The sequence below is a fragment of the Stylophora pistillata genome, chromosome 4, assembly GCF_964205215.1.
Source record: "Stylophora pistillata chromosome 4, jaStyPist1.2, whole genome shotgun sequence".
Lineage (NCBI taxonomy): Eukaryota > Metazoa > Cnidaria > Anthozoa > Scleractinia > Pocilloporidae > Stylophora > Stylophora pistillata.
In genome coordinates this window covers 44,831,301-44,842,935 of record NC_142522.1, presented here as the reverse complement: position 1 = coordinate 44,842,935, position 11,635 = coordinate 44,831,301, and the positions used below count along the sequence as shown (strand labels likewise).

The 11,635-nt window shown below is 36.4% G+C and overlaps 1 protein-coding gene across 1 annotated transcript; it reads left to right on the top strand.

Annotated features, from left to right (window-relative positions):
• Positions 1 to 2,073: 2,073 nt before the first annotated feature.
• On the top strand, positions 2,074 to 11,434 carry LOC111326686 (cholesterol 7-desaturase nvd). Its single transcript, XM_022930744.2, has 4 exons — positions 2,074 to 2,935; positions 7,961 to 8,203; positions 8,699 to 8,872; positions 10,011 to 11,434. Exons 1-4 carry the CDS (start codon positions 2,141 to 2,143, stop codon positions 10,170 to 10,172), a joined length of 1,374 nt encoding a protein of 457 aa, XP_022786479.2. The 5' UTR covers positions 2,074 to 2,140; the 3' UTR covers positions 10,173 to 11,434.
• The last annotated feature ends 201 nt before the right edge of the window (positions 11,435 to 11,635 follow it).

Genomic DNA, 11,635 nt, shown 5'->3' with positions numbered 1-11,635 from the left:
CATATACTATACGTAACGAGTTTTGCCACACATTTGTCAAAAATTTGAAATGAGTAGCAAACAAATTTCGAAGTATTTCTTTTGCACCTTGACAATAAGGCATATGATTACATTTTTAAAATGACTATGCTGTACAATATTTTCTTACAATAATTTGATAAGTTAATTTTTAGTTTTCTATTGTTTAAAATCATTCTTTTGAATCTAAGAAAAGGTAAATACAACTTTAAAGCCAAAGAAAAATAGTATTTCTCTGACTTCAGTGGTCATTTGTTTGCATATAGTTATTCTTGTTCTTGATGAAATACAAAAGGGGGGACTTGTTTATTGTGCTCTGATGAAAGAAATATTGAATGTGTACTCTGGTAACGAAGCTGACTGTATAACAGTTTTTCTCCAAGCAGTAAATATTTAATACAGTAATTGTTCATAAAGCCTCATAATGGTTGCAGAAGGAAAACAACTTGTACAACAACTTCTGTACATGCAGAACTCAATATTTATGCTAACAGTTTATTCCTTGGCCTACTTTTACAATTGAAAAAGTCCACAAAGTCTTCCTCACCTGCTTGACAATGTAAACAAGACTTGAGGTCATTTTTTAGCACTTCCATGCTGACGATTCGTGTGCCTGATAACATTTGAGCGACCTCTTCCTCTATGTTTTGCTATGAATAGAGAATGATTACTTTTGAAGTCCTCGAAAGAAACGGCGATATCTTCAATTTTATTTGTTACAATTTGCTGGTCCAAAAAATAACTTACCTGTTTTGACCTAGTCACTGTTTTCCTGGGGGGCTCAATGTCCTCTTCCTCCATATCATTTTGTTTTTCCTGAGATTTTTTCTCACTTACCCTTGCAAGGTTTTTCAACACGCTCAAGCGTCTTTTCGTCGCAAAACGACCTTTATGGCGACCAGAATTGGCACAGACAGAGTTTTCGTCATTTTCTCCAGCACAGACCACCGATGGATTAAGCAAACTAAAGCCACATACAAAGCCGCCCCAGGAAAGATAAAGGAGTAAAAGTGTGCTTGGTTTGGTCTCGGGAATTTCGGAGTCCACTCCAGGGTCATCACGATCGATCTCAGCGCGTACATAAAAACTATAAAATTTTCTTCTCGGCACAACATATGCCGATCGGCCAGCAATATTTCTTTAGCTAATAGTACAAATAAAGACTTTTGGCGGCTAAAATTTCGTAAAAATGCGATTTACCCTGAATACTAGACGTGAATAGAGTTCGGCAAAAAAAATTACCCGCCGCCATGTTTGTTTACCTCCTCCATGGCTTTTAAAAATCCCGCGAGTGACGCGCGTGATTCGCACAGCTAGAACCCAGTCCTAAAACTATTGTGAGCCACCTTAAGAGAGAAACTCCAGTACAGGCAGTACTCCAGATCACTTAGATCAAATTTGTTATTAAAAGAGCCTAGGTCATATACAAAAGCTTTTGGGGAAAGAGCATTTTCGAACTTGGCCCCAAGACTTTGGAACAGTTTACCATATGACCTACGCAACCTTAACACTGTTGGAAACTTTAAGAAAAGGCTGAAAACCTATCTTATGTTGACGATTGCCCGTTATTTTAAAGTTTGCCTACAGTTTTATGGATATTAGAATCATGATTTACAATCGAATTATATCTATTACTATATAGTCATTTAGCTTGATTGTATTATTGTATTTACTTTTAGCTTAATATATTGTATTTTATATAAAAATTGGAAAGCACCTTAAGCACAGGATATGTACGCTATATAAATAAAATTTATTATTATTATTATTAAAGCATTACAAGCATAGACTGAGGAAAGGTGCGCACTGGGCGAAGGGCAGAATAAGATCGACTCGCGTTTAGAAAGTCTTGCAAAAACGATAAAATGTTACGGAATTACTCACTCGCACTCAAAAAAGATGGTGGAATATCAGAGCTTTCCAAGTGGAAAAACGTGCTGTACATCAGGTGTTAATCGGTATCTATGAGGTGTCGATATGAAAGTAATTTGCACAAGTTTAGTCAAATTAATTTTTGACCAATCAGAAGGCATTATCAAATGCGCGGTTCGTGATCAAGTGTACTCTTCCGCTTCCTAACTGAACACCCATCGCACATGGTAGCAACATCTTGGGAGGTTAAATGCTTTCCAGGATGACGTCTTCCAAATTGATTTGCACGTCGCTTTTCCTTGCCGTTGTTGCAGCTGCATCACCGATGCTCCTAAAATTAAACGATCTCTCCCACTCAGTCTGGGGAAATGTTCTGCCGTCGTTTTGGACGAGGATCCGAAACTTCAATACTGGGCTGGTGATAACAAGTTCATTCCTCTTCGCCTACTTAATCCGGAAAGTGTGGAAGGTTTTATTCTATCCTTTGGAGATGCAGCGGAAACTCCACGACATCGGCTATTTCTCAGATGAAAAGCGTCCTCTGAAAGACGTTGCAAACGAATATCGAAAGCGAAAAAAACGTGGCGAGGTGCCACCTGTCTACCCTAATGGCTGGTTTCACGTACTCGCTTCTCACGAACTAGTTGTGGGTGAGGTTAGATATGTCTCTATTTTAGGCGAAGATCTTGTGGTGTTTAGAGGAACTGATGGAAAATCGTATATTATGAATGCTTATTGCCCGCACTTGGGTGCTAATTTAGGCATCGGTGGACAAGTGGTAGGTGATTGTCTTCGATGTCCGTTTCACGGTTGGAAATTTCGTGGGAGCGATGGAAAGTGTACAGAAATTCCTTACAGCGAAAATGTTCCTAATTTTGCCCAAACCAAAGCATGGCACTGCCTGGAAACAAATCACACTATTTATATTTGGTATCACGCAGAAGGAAGCGAACCTACTTGGTATCCTGATGAAATCGAAGAGATCCAAAACGGAACTTGGACTTATCGAGGCTATACTCAACACGCTATTAATGCCCACATTGAGGTAAGCTTTAATTTGCTCATATTTTCTTGCTCGAATTATTAAAATAGCTGCATCAAGGATTTGTTATGATATGACTTTCCAGCTCATCAGTAATGTTCGTTTAGGTCCGTACTAAAGCACCCTGTCAGTTAGATAAGTATTTAATTATATGTCACGAGAGAAACATTTTTAAAACGGTTTGCATTCTTAGAATTGTTTGGTTTGGTTGCCCCTAGAAACGCACGATAAGAGTTCTACTAAATAAAGCTTAAAAATTTTTTCAGGTCTGATTTTCGCTATTGCATAAATAGCGCTCTCTACTGCGAGGTCGTGCATCATACAAAGCTTAAAGAGTATTAACTAAGGTCTAAACTCGCGACTTAACGTTAACAGACATTAAACATATGACATAACCGTGTTCGAATCACTTGTAACAAATCATCTCTAAAATTGACAATAAATTTTTAAGTCTATGATTTTTTGGCTTATTTTCTGATGGGAAGTATTTATCTCAGGTTAAAAAAAAAAAAAAATACAGCAAAGCCTCGTGTGTTCTATTTGGCCGCCATATTTGATTTCCATGGTTTATTGTTTATTAGAAAGTGCTTTTTTATTTTCAAAACCACAACTCAGTTTGTTATCCAGGGACACAAATGACCATTCCAAGGGATGGAAATTATTCATGAATACCCTTCTTAATTTACCTTGAATACATTTATGATTAGGCCAGTTTGTGACAAGAATAGACAATCTTGACATATTATTTTAAATCTCTTCTAATGCATGGAAAAGCAAACTCGTTGCATTCTTTTAATGTTTCTGTCTGTGCTACCACTCTCACTCTAGATGGAACATCCCCAACTTAAGTGCAAGTCCCACTTAGCAAAAAGCATTCCTAACAATAAGGCAAATTGGCTGCAATCTTTAAAAGTCACCTGTTAAAGCAGTGCATGAGACTTTGCAATGAGACATATTGCCTCAAGGAAAAACAGATAATGCAGGAGAGAATGAGGTACTTAAAGGTCATGACTCACGCAGGGCATGATGATTACTTTACTTACAAGTTTACATCATTTTTACTTTTGCTATCAAACAAGAACATTCATAATTTCTTAATCAAAATCTGAAAAATGACTTACAACTCCTTGGAAACCAAAATTATCTAATTTTTTCTTTTTCAAAATCTATCTTCCCTTTTTCTGTTCTTCAATCTACTGGTACATCTGAACCCTAATCCTAACCCTAACCCTAAGCATTACCCCTAACCCCAAAACCTAATCCTTAACTTTAACCCTTAACCCTAACCCTAGATCTAATCCTCTGATTGACTAACTGACAGAATCAGGCTAATTGCAGTGAAAATCTTGCTCTCTCAGATTGTTTTATCCTTATCTTGGCAAAATCCAATATCTCTATCATTGTTATCAATAAAAAGAGTTAGTTACCCCATAGCAAATGAAAAAGATATTTTTGTGTGAAATTACCCGGGTTGTACCTTGTGAAAAATTAAATTTGCCTTAGAAAATTTACCTGCAACATATGCACTCCCATATCTCCACATTTTTCTTCCAACCTTTCCGGCTTTTAGAAGGGTCACTCTTGCTGTACGGCTTTAGTTAAAATCACAGATGACTAGCTTGCAGGCCTTGATGACAGAAAGGGTATTGTTGCCATAGCCATCAACCTCAGCAAGGCAGACTTTGACTCTATTTTCCATAGTTTGCTTATATTTAAAGCTTATGGGTTTGACACAGATGCCATTGATCTTATGAAGTCTTATTTGATTGGTCGTTGCCAAAGAATTCAACTCGACAACGTTTTTTCTGAGTGGAAAGCAATTGCAGCTGGTGTACCTCAAGGATCTCTGCTTGGACCCCTCTTATTAAATATTTTTATCAATGACTTGAACAATCTCATCTCCACTGTGTCTCCCTGCTTATATACTGATAATACAACTGAATATATTACCCAGATCATTCACCTATGATTTTGAATTATACTATTAACAAGGAATTAACTTAATGTTATTAAAGAATGGGTTACAGTAAACTATCTATCAATAAATACTGTGAAAACTCAAGCTCTTGTTATTGGAACAAACACCCATAAGTACAAACTTTGGCTAGGTGATACTCCTGTGGAAATAAAAGACTCGCTAAACATTCTTGGAGTCATTATTGACTTGAACCTGACCTTTGAGGCACATTTAAAAACCCAGCTTAATAAGGTATATTCTAAAACAAACACTTTGCATAAAATTAGACATTTTATTCCAATGCATGTAATGATTCAATTATATAAGGCTTTGATTCTTCCTCATCTTGAGTGTTGTGGCCCAATACTTATTGGAATAACTAAATATTGATCTGATCAATTAGAAGATGCAAATTACTATATTCTCAGAACATTTAATTTGGTTTACCTAAGTCCACTTTGTATGATAGTTTGACCAGGCTCACAATTATGCATGACATTGCGATATTTTCATCATACTTTTAGAATTACATCTGCTGAAACTATTTCCTATGATAATCAAATCATCTTACACACAGGATTTGCATCATAAATTTCCTTTAGGTCACACTGTCACACCTAACTTCAAAATCATGAGAATTTCCTGCTATTGTTTGATTCCTTATAAAAGAAGTACAGCTAGTTAGTTTAATTCAGTAGTTCAGAGTGTCAAGACCAGCACTTACAAGCTCAGGACCTCTTGGTCAGGAAAAATAACTCTAGCATAACCTCAATTTGGTGACCTATTTTACGGAGGATTAATATTTGCTTGCAATCACCCTTTTTTTTCTTTGTGTACTTTCCTGTATAAATAACTTTTATTGTGGCTATAAGTCCATCTCGTTGTTCAAAGAACAACATCAGAACCTACCTTGGTCACAATAGTATTCTGAGGTTAATTAACACGTGTACACTAGAACAAAGGAGGTGTTCTTATGATTTGATCCTACTTTTTAAGAGTTTCAATGGGAATGGTCCTTGTTACATTAAAGACTTCTTTAAACTTTGTACAGTCAATTATTATCTTAGAGGCTCAGGCACTTAAAGCTTGAGCATAATTCTTTTAATAGCAAGTGGCACCTTAATTCCTTTGCATCTATAGCCACCCACCTTTAGAATACTTTTACCACGCAATGCTAGAATTACTGGTAATGTGAATACTTTTAGAAGTATAATAAACAATTTAATTAAACCTTTTATTGTTTATTTATCACGAAGCACCATAATAAGAATTTGTCATTGTTTGTCATTGTACCCTGCATATGATGCATATTTATAGTCTTTTATACTTAATAATATGTAATTTTCATTATTTTCAGTATTTTGTGATTGCACGTGCTCATTGTAAACGAGTATGCTAAATGCTCCTAGGCGTTACGTGGATAAAATAAACTATCTGTCTGTCTGTCTATCTGTCTGTCTATCTGTCTGTCTGTCTGTACATCTGTCTATCTGTCTGTCTGTCTATCTGTCTGTCTATCTGTCTGTCTGTCTATCTGTCTGTCTGTCTGTACATCTGTCTGTCTGTCTATCTGTCTGTCTGTCTGTACGTCTGTCTGTCTGTCTGTCTATCTATCTATTATTCTATCTGTCTATCTATCTATCTATCTGTCTGTCTATCTGTCTATCTATCTATCTGTCTGCCTGTCTATCTAGCTATCAATCTATCTATTCATCTATCTGTCTATTTAAGGGCAACAAGGAATTTGATTGCTCCCTTTCTTCAAATGCTTGTGACTCATTCCCTGACTCTAGTTACTGGCAGTGATGTGAAGAACATATGGCTTCAACAAAAATCTCCCCATCTACCCCCAGTATTAACACCAGCACAAGTAGCACAAGTGCCAACCAAAATGCACAAGATCAGTACAAAAAAAAGATCCATTTCTGCATTGTAATTTGCACAAGATCTTTTTTATTAAGTCTTTTTAGAGTGAAATGGGTTTGTGATTGACATATGAATGAATCAGTGAAGTTGTAACCTGCAAAGAATATTAGTTTGATGCAGCAGCTCCTGCAAAATATTTGTCAACTTTCAACTTGCAAAAAATTGGAAGATATTTGAATTTGCTATGTTGTGACCCAGCCCTAACACACAATAGAGAATAGATTGCTAATTTAATTTTATTGACAAGTATAAACACTTAAGATCATCATCTATGTTTCCTCATGCAGAGCTTTTCTTGCTTCACACATGAAGAAATAGTATATATGGACAAGACAAGCTTTGCTTTTAAGAGTGAAGTTTATTCAGCAACTCAACACTCTCATTTTCTACACTCTCACACAGTTTAGATTATTAAGCGTGAACTGGATTTAATTATTGTACAAACAATGAACATTCCATTTGGATTTGATTTTAATTTTGTGCCTCTGCCACAGCACATTCAAGCATCATTATTTAACCTCTATATATTTCTGTGCAAATTGCTTTAAAAATTGTGCTAATATATATCAGTATAGCCACAATAAAGTCTCAGACTTTCTATTTGTTTTGTTGGTAGTTATGGATGAATTGCAACTCCTGAATTGGAGACCAAATTCTTTCTAAATTGAGCCAAAATAGAGTTTCTGCACAAAGAACACGAAGCAAAGTTTTTTAATCAAGATTTTAGAGATGATTTATCACTATGACTGTTTACAAGTCTAGAGCTCTGATGTACTCATTGTCATAAGGTCACTTCTCACCTTCAGATGCTAAACAAATTATTTTTTCTTTTATTTGACTAAATTGAAGTTAAATATTTAACCAAACGGTTCAAAAACAATTTAAATATCCAAAAGCATCCCAGGTATTATGAAAACATATTTTCAAATAAAAGTTAATAAATCAGGAAGGCATCATAATCTCATACCTTGGTAAATACCCAGGGGGAATTTTTGTGGCAATTAACTACTCATCTTCATATCATATTAAACTTCAAACTACCAGTATGCAATTTAACATATCCTTCATGTATTTTTACCTGTTATGTACAGTGTGTGAGTCTGCAGTCCCTTAACAAATTTTTGTTTTCTGACGGCTGAATCCAGGAGATTCCTGAAAACGGAGCAGACCTTAACCACCTTGATCATCTTCACAGCTCGCCAATCCTGAGTGGAGTTGATCTGAGGCATATTTTCTCACATTGGTGGCAATTTGCTAGACACAACTGGTCTGCAGAATGGAAGCCTCTTGAAGATGCTAAGCATGTTGGATGTCTGCAGCTAGTGACCACCATTTCAGTCTTTGGATACAAGATACCGTACTTGTACTTTCAGGTCACAGCCAGACAGGTAAATTTCCACCCTCAATTCAGATATAGTAACGTTACCTTTTCTAGTTAGGGCCAAGTTACTATGGTAACCAGCTAAAGGCTGGTGATCAATTTTTTTTTTATTAATCAACTTTAAGGTTTCATGAAATTGACACCGCAATTGAAGAATACTTGAAAAAATAGCAATCAGAAATCTTCCCTTGTAAGTACTTGAGAGAAACAAATAGCTTTGTTATATCTTCAGGTGGCAATGTTTTTCTATACTTGAATTTGCTACTTTCAGAGTGTTAAAACTGTTAGGATTCTCTATGATTTAGGCTTGAGGACCAGCCAGTGCACCAGACTATCCATTGAAAAATGAAAGCCTAAACTCTTTAAGCTCTTTTCAATGACTACCGGTAACATATGACTCCTCATTAATCCAGTTGTCTTTTTGAGTGAATGACACGCATATTTCAAATTGTTACTGACTTGGTTTATTTTATCGTTATTATTTTTATATTATCCCTCTCAGACTGGTCCAGGTCTGGTCTTTATGAAATGGAGCAGCAGCTTGGGTGATGGAATTTTCCTTCATTCAGTGACTCCCAAAGAACCACTTTTACAAAGCATGCGCCACACCATTTATGCCTCCAAAAGTGTGCCCACAGTAGTGGTTAAGTGTCTCCTATATGCAGAAGCCATTCAGGTAAAATGTGAATTTATAAACTTTGTACTCGAGGTAATTGATAAATTGATTAATTACTGAGAATAAACTTCCTCTTCAAAGAATTCAAGAAAAGTAGGTAAGGAGAGAACTGTTATCAAAATTATAGTAATATTTGATATAAAAAAATACCACTTCAAAAGGATCAGAATGGAAAAGAAATATGTATGATGTGGCAGATCTTAAATACAGTAAATGGTTTGAACCCGGGGGTAACATGTGAAGGTGTAGTCTGATCGTCCGGGACCGGACGATCAGACTACACCTTCACAGATCTTAAATAATTAATAAATTGGCAATACACCACGAGTGTTATTAGAATTAGACAGTAAAAAGAACATCAGCCAAACACCAGGAAACAGCGAATTAGGGTAGGAACTGCAGTTCATAATGTATATAGATTCCATGTTACCGTCCATCTGTTTACTAATAGATCACAGATGACATCAAACACAGTTGTGACAACACGCTTTTTTTGTTGGCCGTGGGCACGATTTGGGAACATTTTAGACTGAAAGCTTTCGCAAAACTGACGCTAACTAGTGTCAAGTACAAAGAACAAATATCATGGAGAGAAAATTCCCAAACTTTTACTGTGGGTTTAGCTGTCTCTTCCCCTGAGCTCAAAGAAAAACAAGAGAAAGAAAGATAAACTTCAGCGCTGGATGATTTCGCCGAGAGAGCTCAAGCAGAGCTCAAGACAGAACAGAACAAATTTGGTAATTTCACTTCTCTGTTTTACAGAGAAGCGCTGGGAAATGTCTTAGAACACACTTGTGGAGGTATTGTTCTGTCCAGAGCTCAAGACTAAATGCACAGTAAACATTTCCAAAGGAAATTTTCGCATTTAAGTACTACAACAAAATGCTGTAAAAGACATTCTTTATCATGTTTATCACAAAATGTTCACGAAAACGCAGTCCAAACTATGGGCCACAGTCTCGGAGGATTGGGAGAATTCTCATAAGTTCTGCGTCTCGGGTTTGCATAACTCTCTTGAATTCTCCCAATTAACCCCGCCTCGTGTTAAGACAAGGAAAAGGTTTTACATTAAAACATATGTTTACACTGTAATGCTGAATGACTTCGATTAAGAACACAAATTTAATTTTTCCTACAGGTTGAGCGTGATATAATGATTTGGAATCACAAAACTTATGTACCAAAGCCCCTTTTAGTAAAAGAAGATCAACTAATCAAGAAACACAGACGGTGGTACTCACAGTTTTACTCCGAGAATAGTCCTCGCCTTTCCATAAAGAAAGAAACTTTAGATTGGTAATACTATTCATCTGTTTCGCGTATGCTGTTCTTTCTTCCCCTGGAAAGCGGATCCTTGAAACTTGTCTTAAGGCTCTATACGTGGCTACAGTTAACACAAATATAATAACCAGGTTAGGCAGCCATGACGCCAAAGGAAAAGTTTCATCGTAATATTAATTTGTTGTTTTGTTGATTATTTTGTTTACCGTCTCGAACAGCAATTGAATTGTCGTCGGTATTCTAGGCCACGAGTTGTCCCTCGTTTTCGGCGAAGTCCATCGCGCGAGTCCAAAACTATCAACGAAAAAGAAAGAAACTGATGGTGCCGCGACGCGCGGAACTGTGTGAGAGAGGTGCATGGAAGGTAGCCGTAAGTAGGGACTGGTTGTAGTCTATTCGTTTTCATTTTCTTTGACTGTGAAAAAAATTTGGTAATTTCACTTCTCTGTTTTACAGAGGAGCGCTGGGAAATGTCTTAGAACACACTTGTGGAGGCATTGTTCTGTCCATGAAATCGTCTGTTTTTTACTCTGTCATCTTGACTTTGTTGCCGCATGGTTTGCTCAAGGTTACTTCTAGTTGATCGGCCTCTTGATTAGTCCAAAACAGAGTTTACTTTGATGGGAACAAGGAAAATTCCTTTGCACTTTGCTGCGTGTTGTCGAAATAGTCTTATAAAACTTAAAAATTAAGCGTACGTGGATTTAAACATGAAAAGAAACTAAAGTAAGTTAAAAAAAATTAAAAAGAATGGAATAGAAAAATAACTCGTTCCCGCGCGAGATACCAACGAAAACCTGACGACCCTTGTCAAAGACGGATAACCGCAAAGTATATGTCGATTATTGTGGTAACATTTCTAACATACATGTATGGATTAATGATGTTTTGTACTTGAAAGGTAGAATTTGTACCGGAAAGGTACAATATGATCGGTAGAAATTGAGTGTAATGAGATTGAATGACAAGCTGATGTTGGGTCGATCCTAATTCTGTGTTACCTTACGGAACCATCAATTCATGTACCATATATGTGACTTGCTGAAGGCATAAAGTTATGGGTGGGTAGAAAGATTGTGAGTCGGGTCGGTGACCATCGTCAGGATTTGTTAGTCTATCGGGGAAATTTTACGTTTGTCAGGTAAAAGTTAGGGGAGTTTCAAAATCCTATGACTGTGGCAACCATGATGAAGTGTTTGTATTTATTGTCGATTGAAATAGCTGTGCACCTAACTCATTTATACAATTGGCTAAATGATTAATTAAAATGTATTTACCTTACGTTGAGTTTGACTTGTATTTAATCGTTCATATGTAGACTAATCTAATCCAGTTATTAGAGTGAATAAAGGTAATAAGATTCTAAAGAAACTGTGTTACTGCGATGGTGAGGGGAACTGCAAAATAGTTTAGTTTCATCGATTTGAGTTGATACCGTAAAGAGTTTCTATAGCTGATGTTTCGAGCGTTAGCTCGTTATTA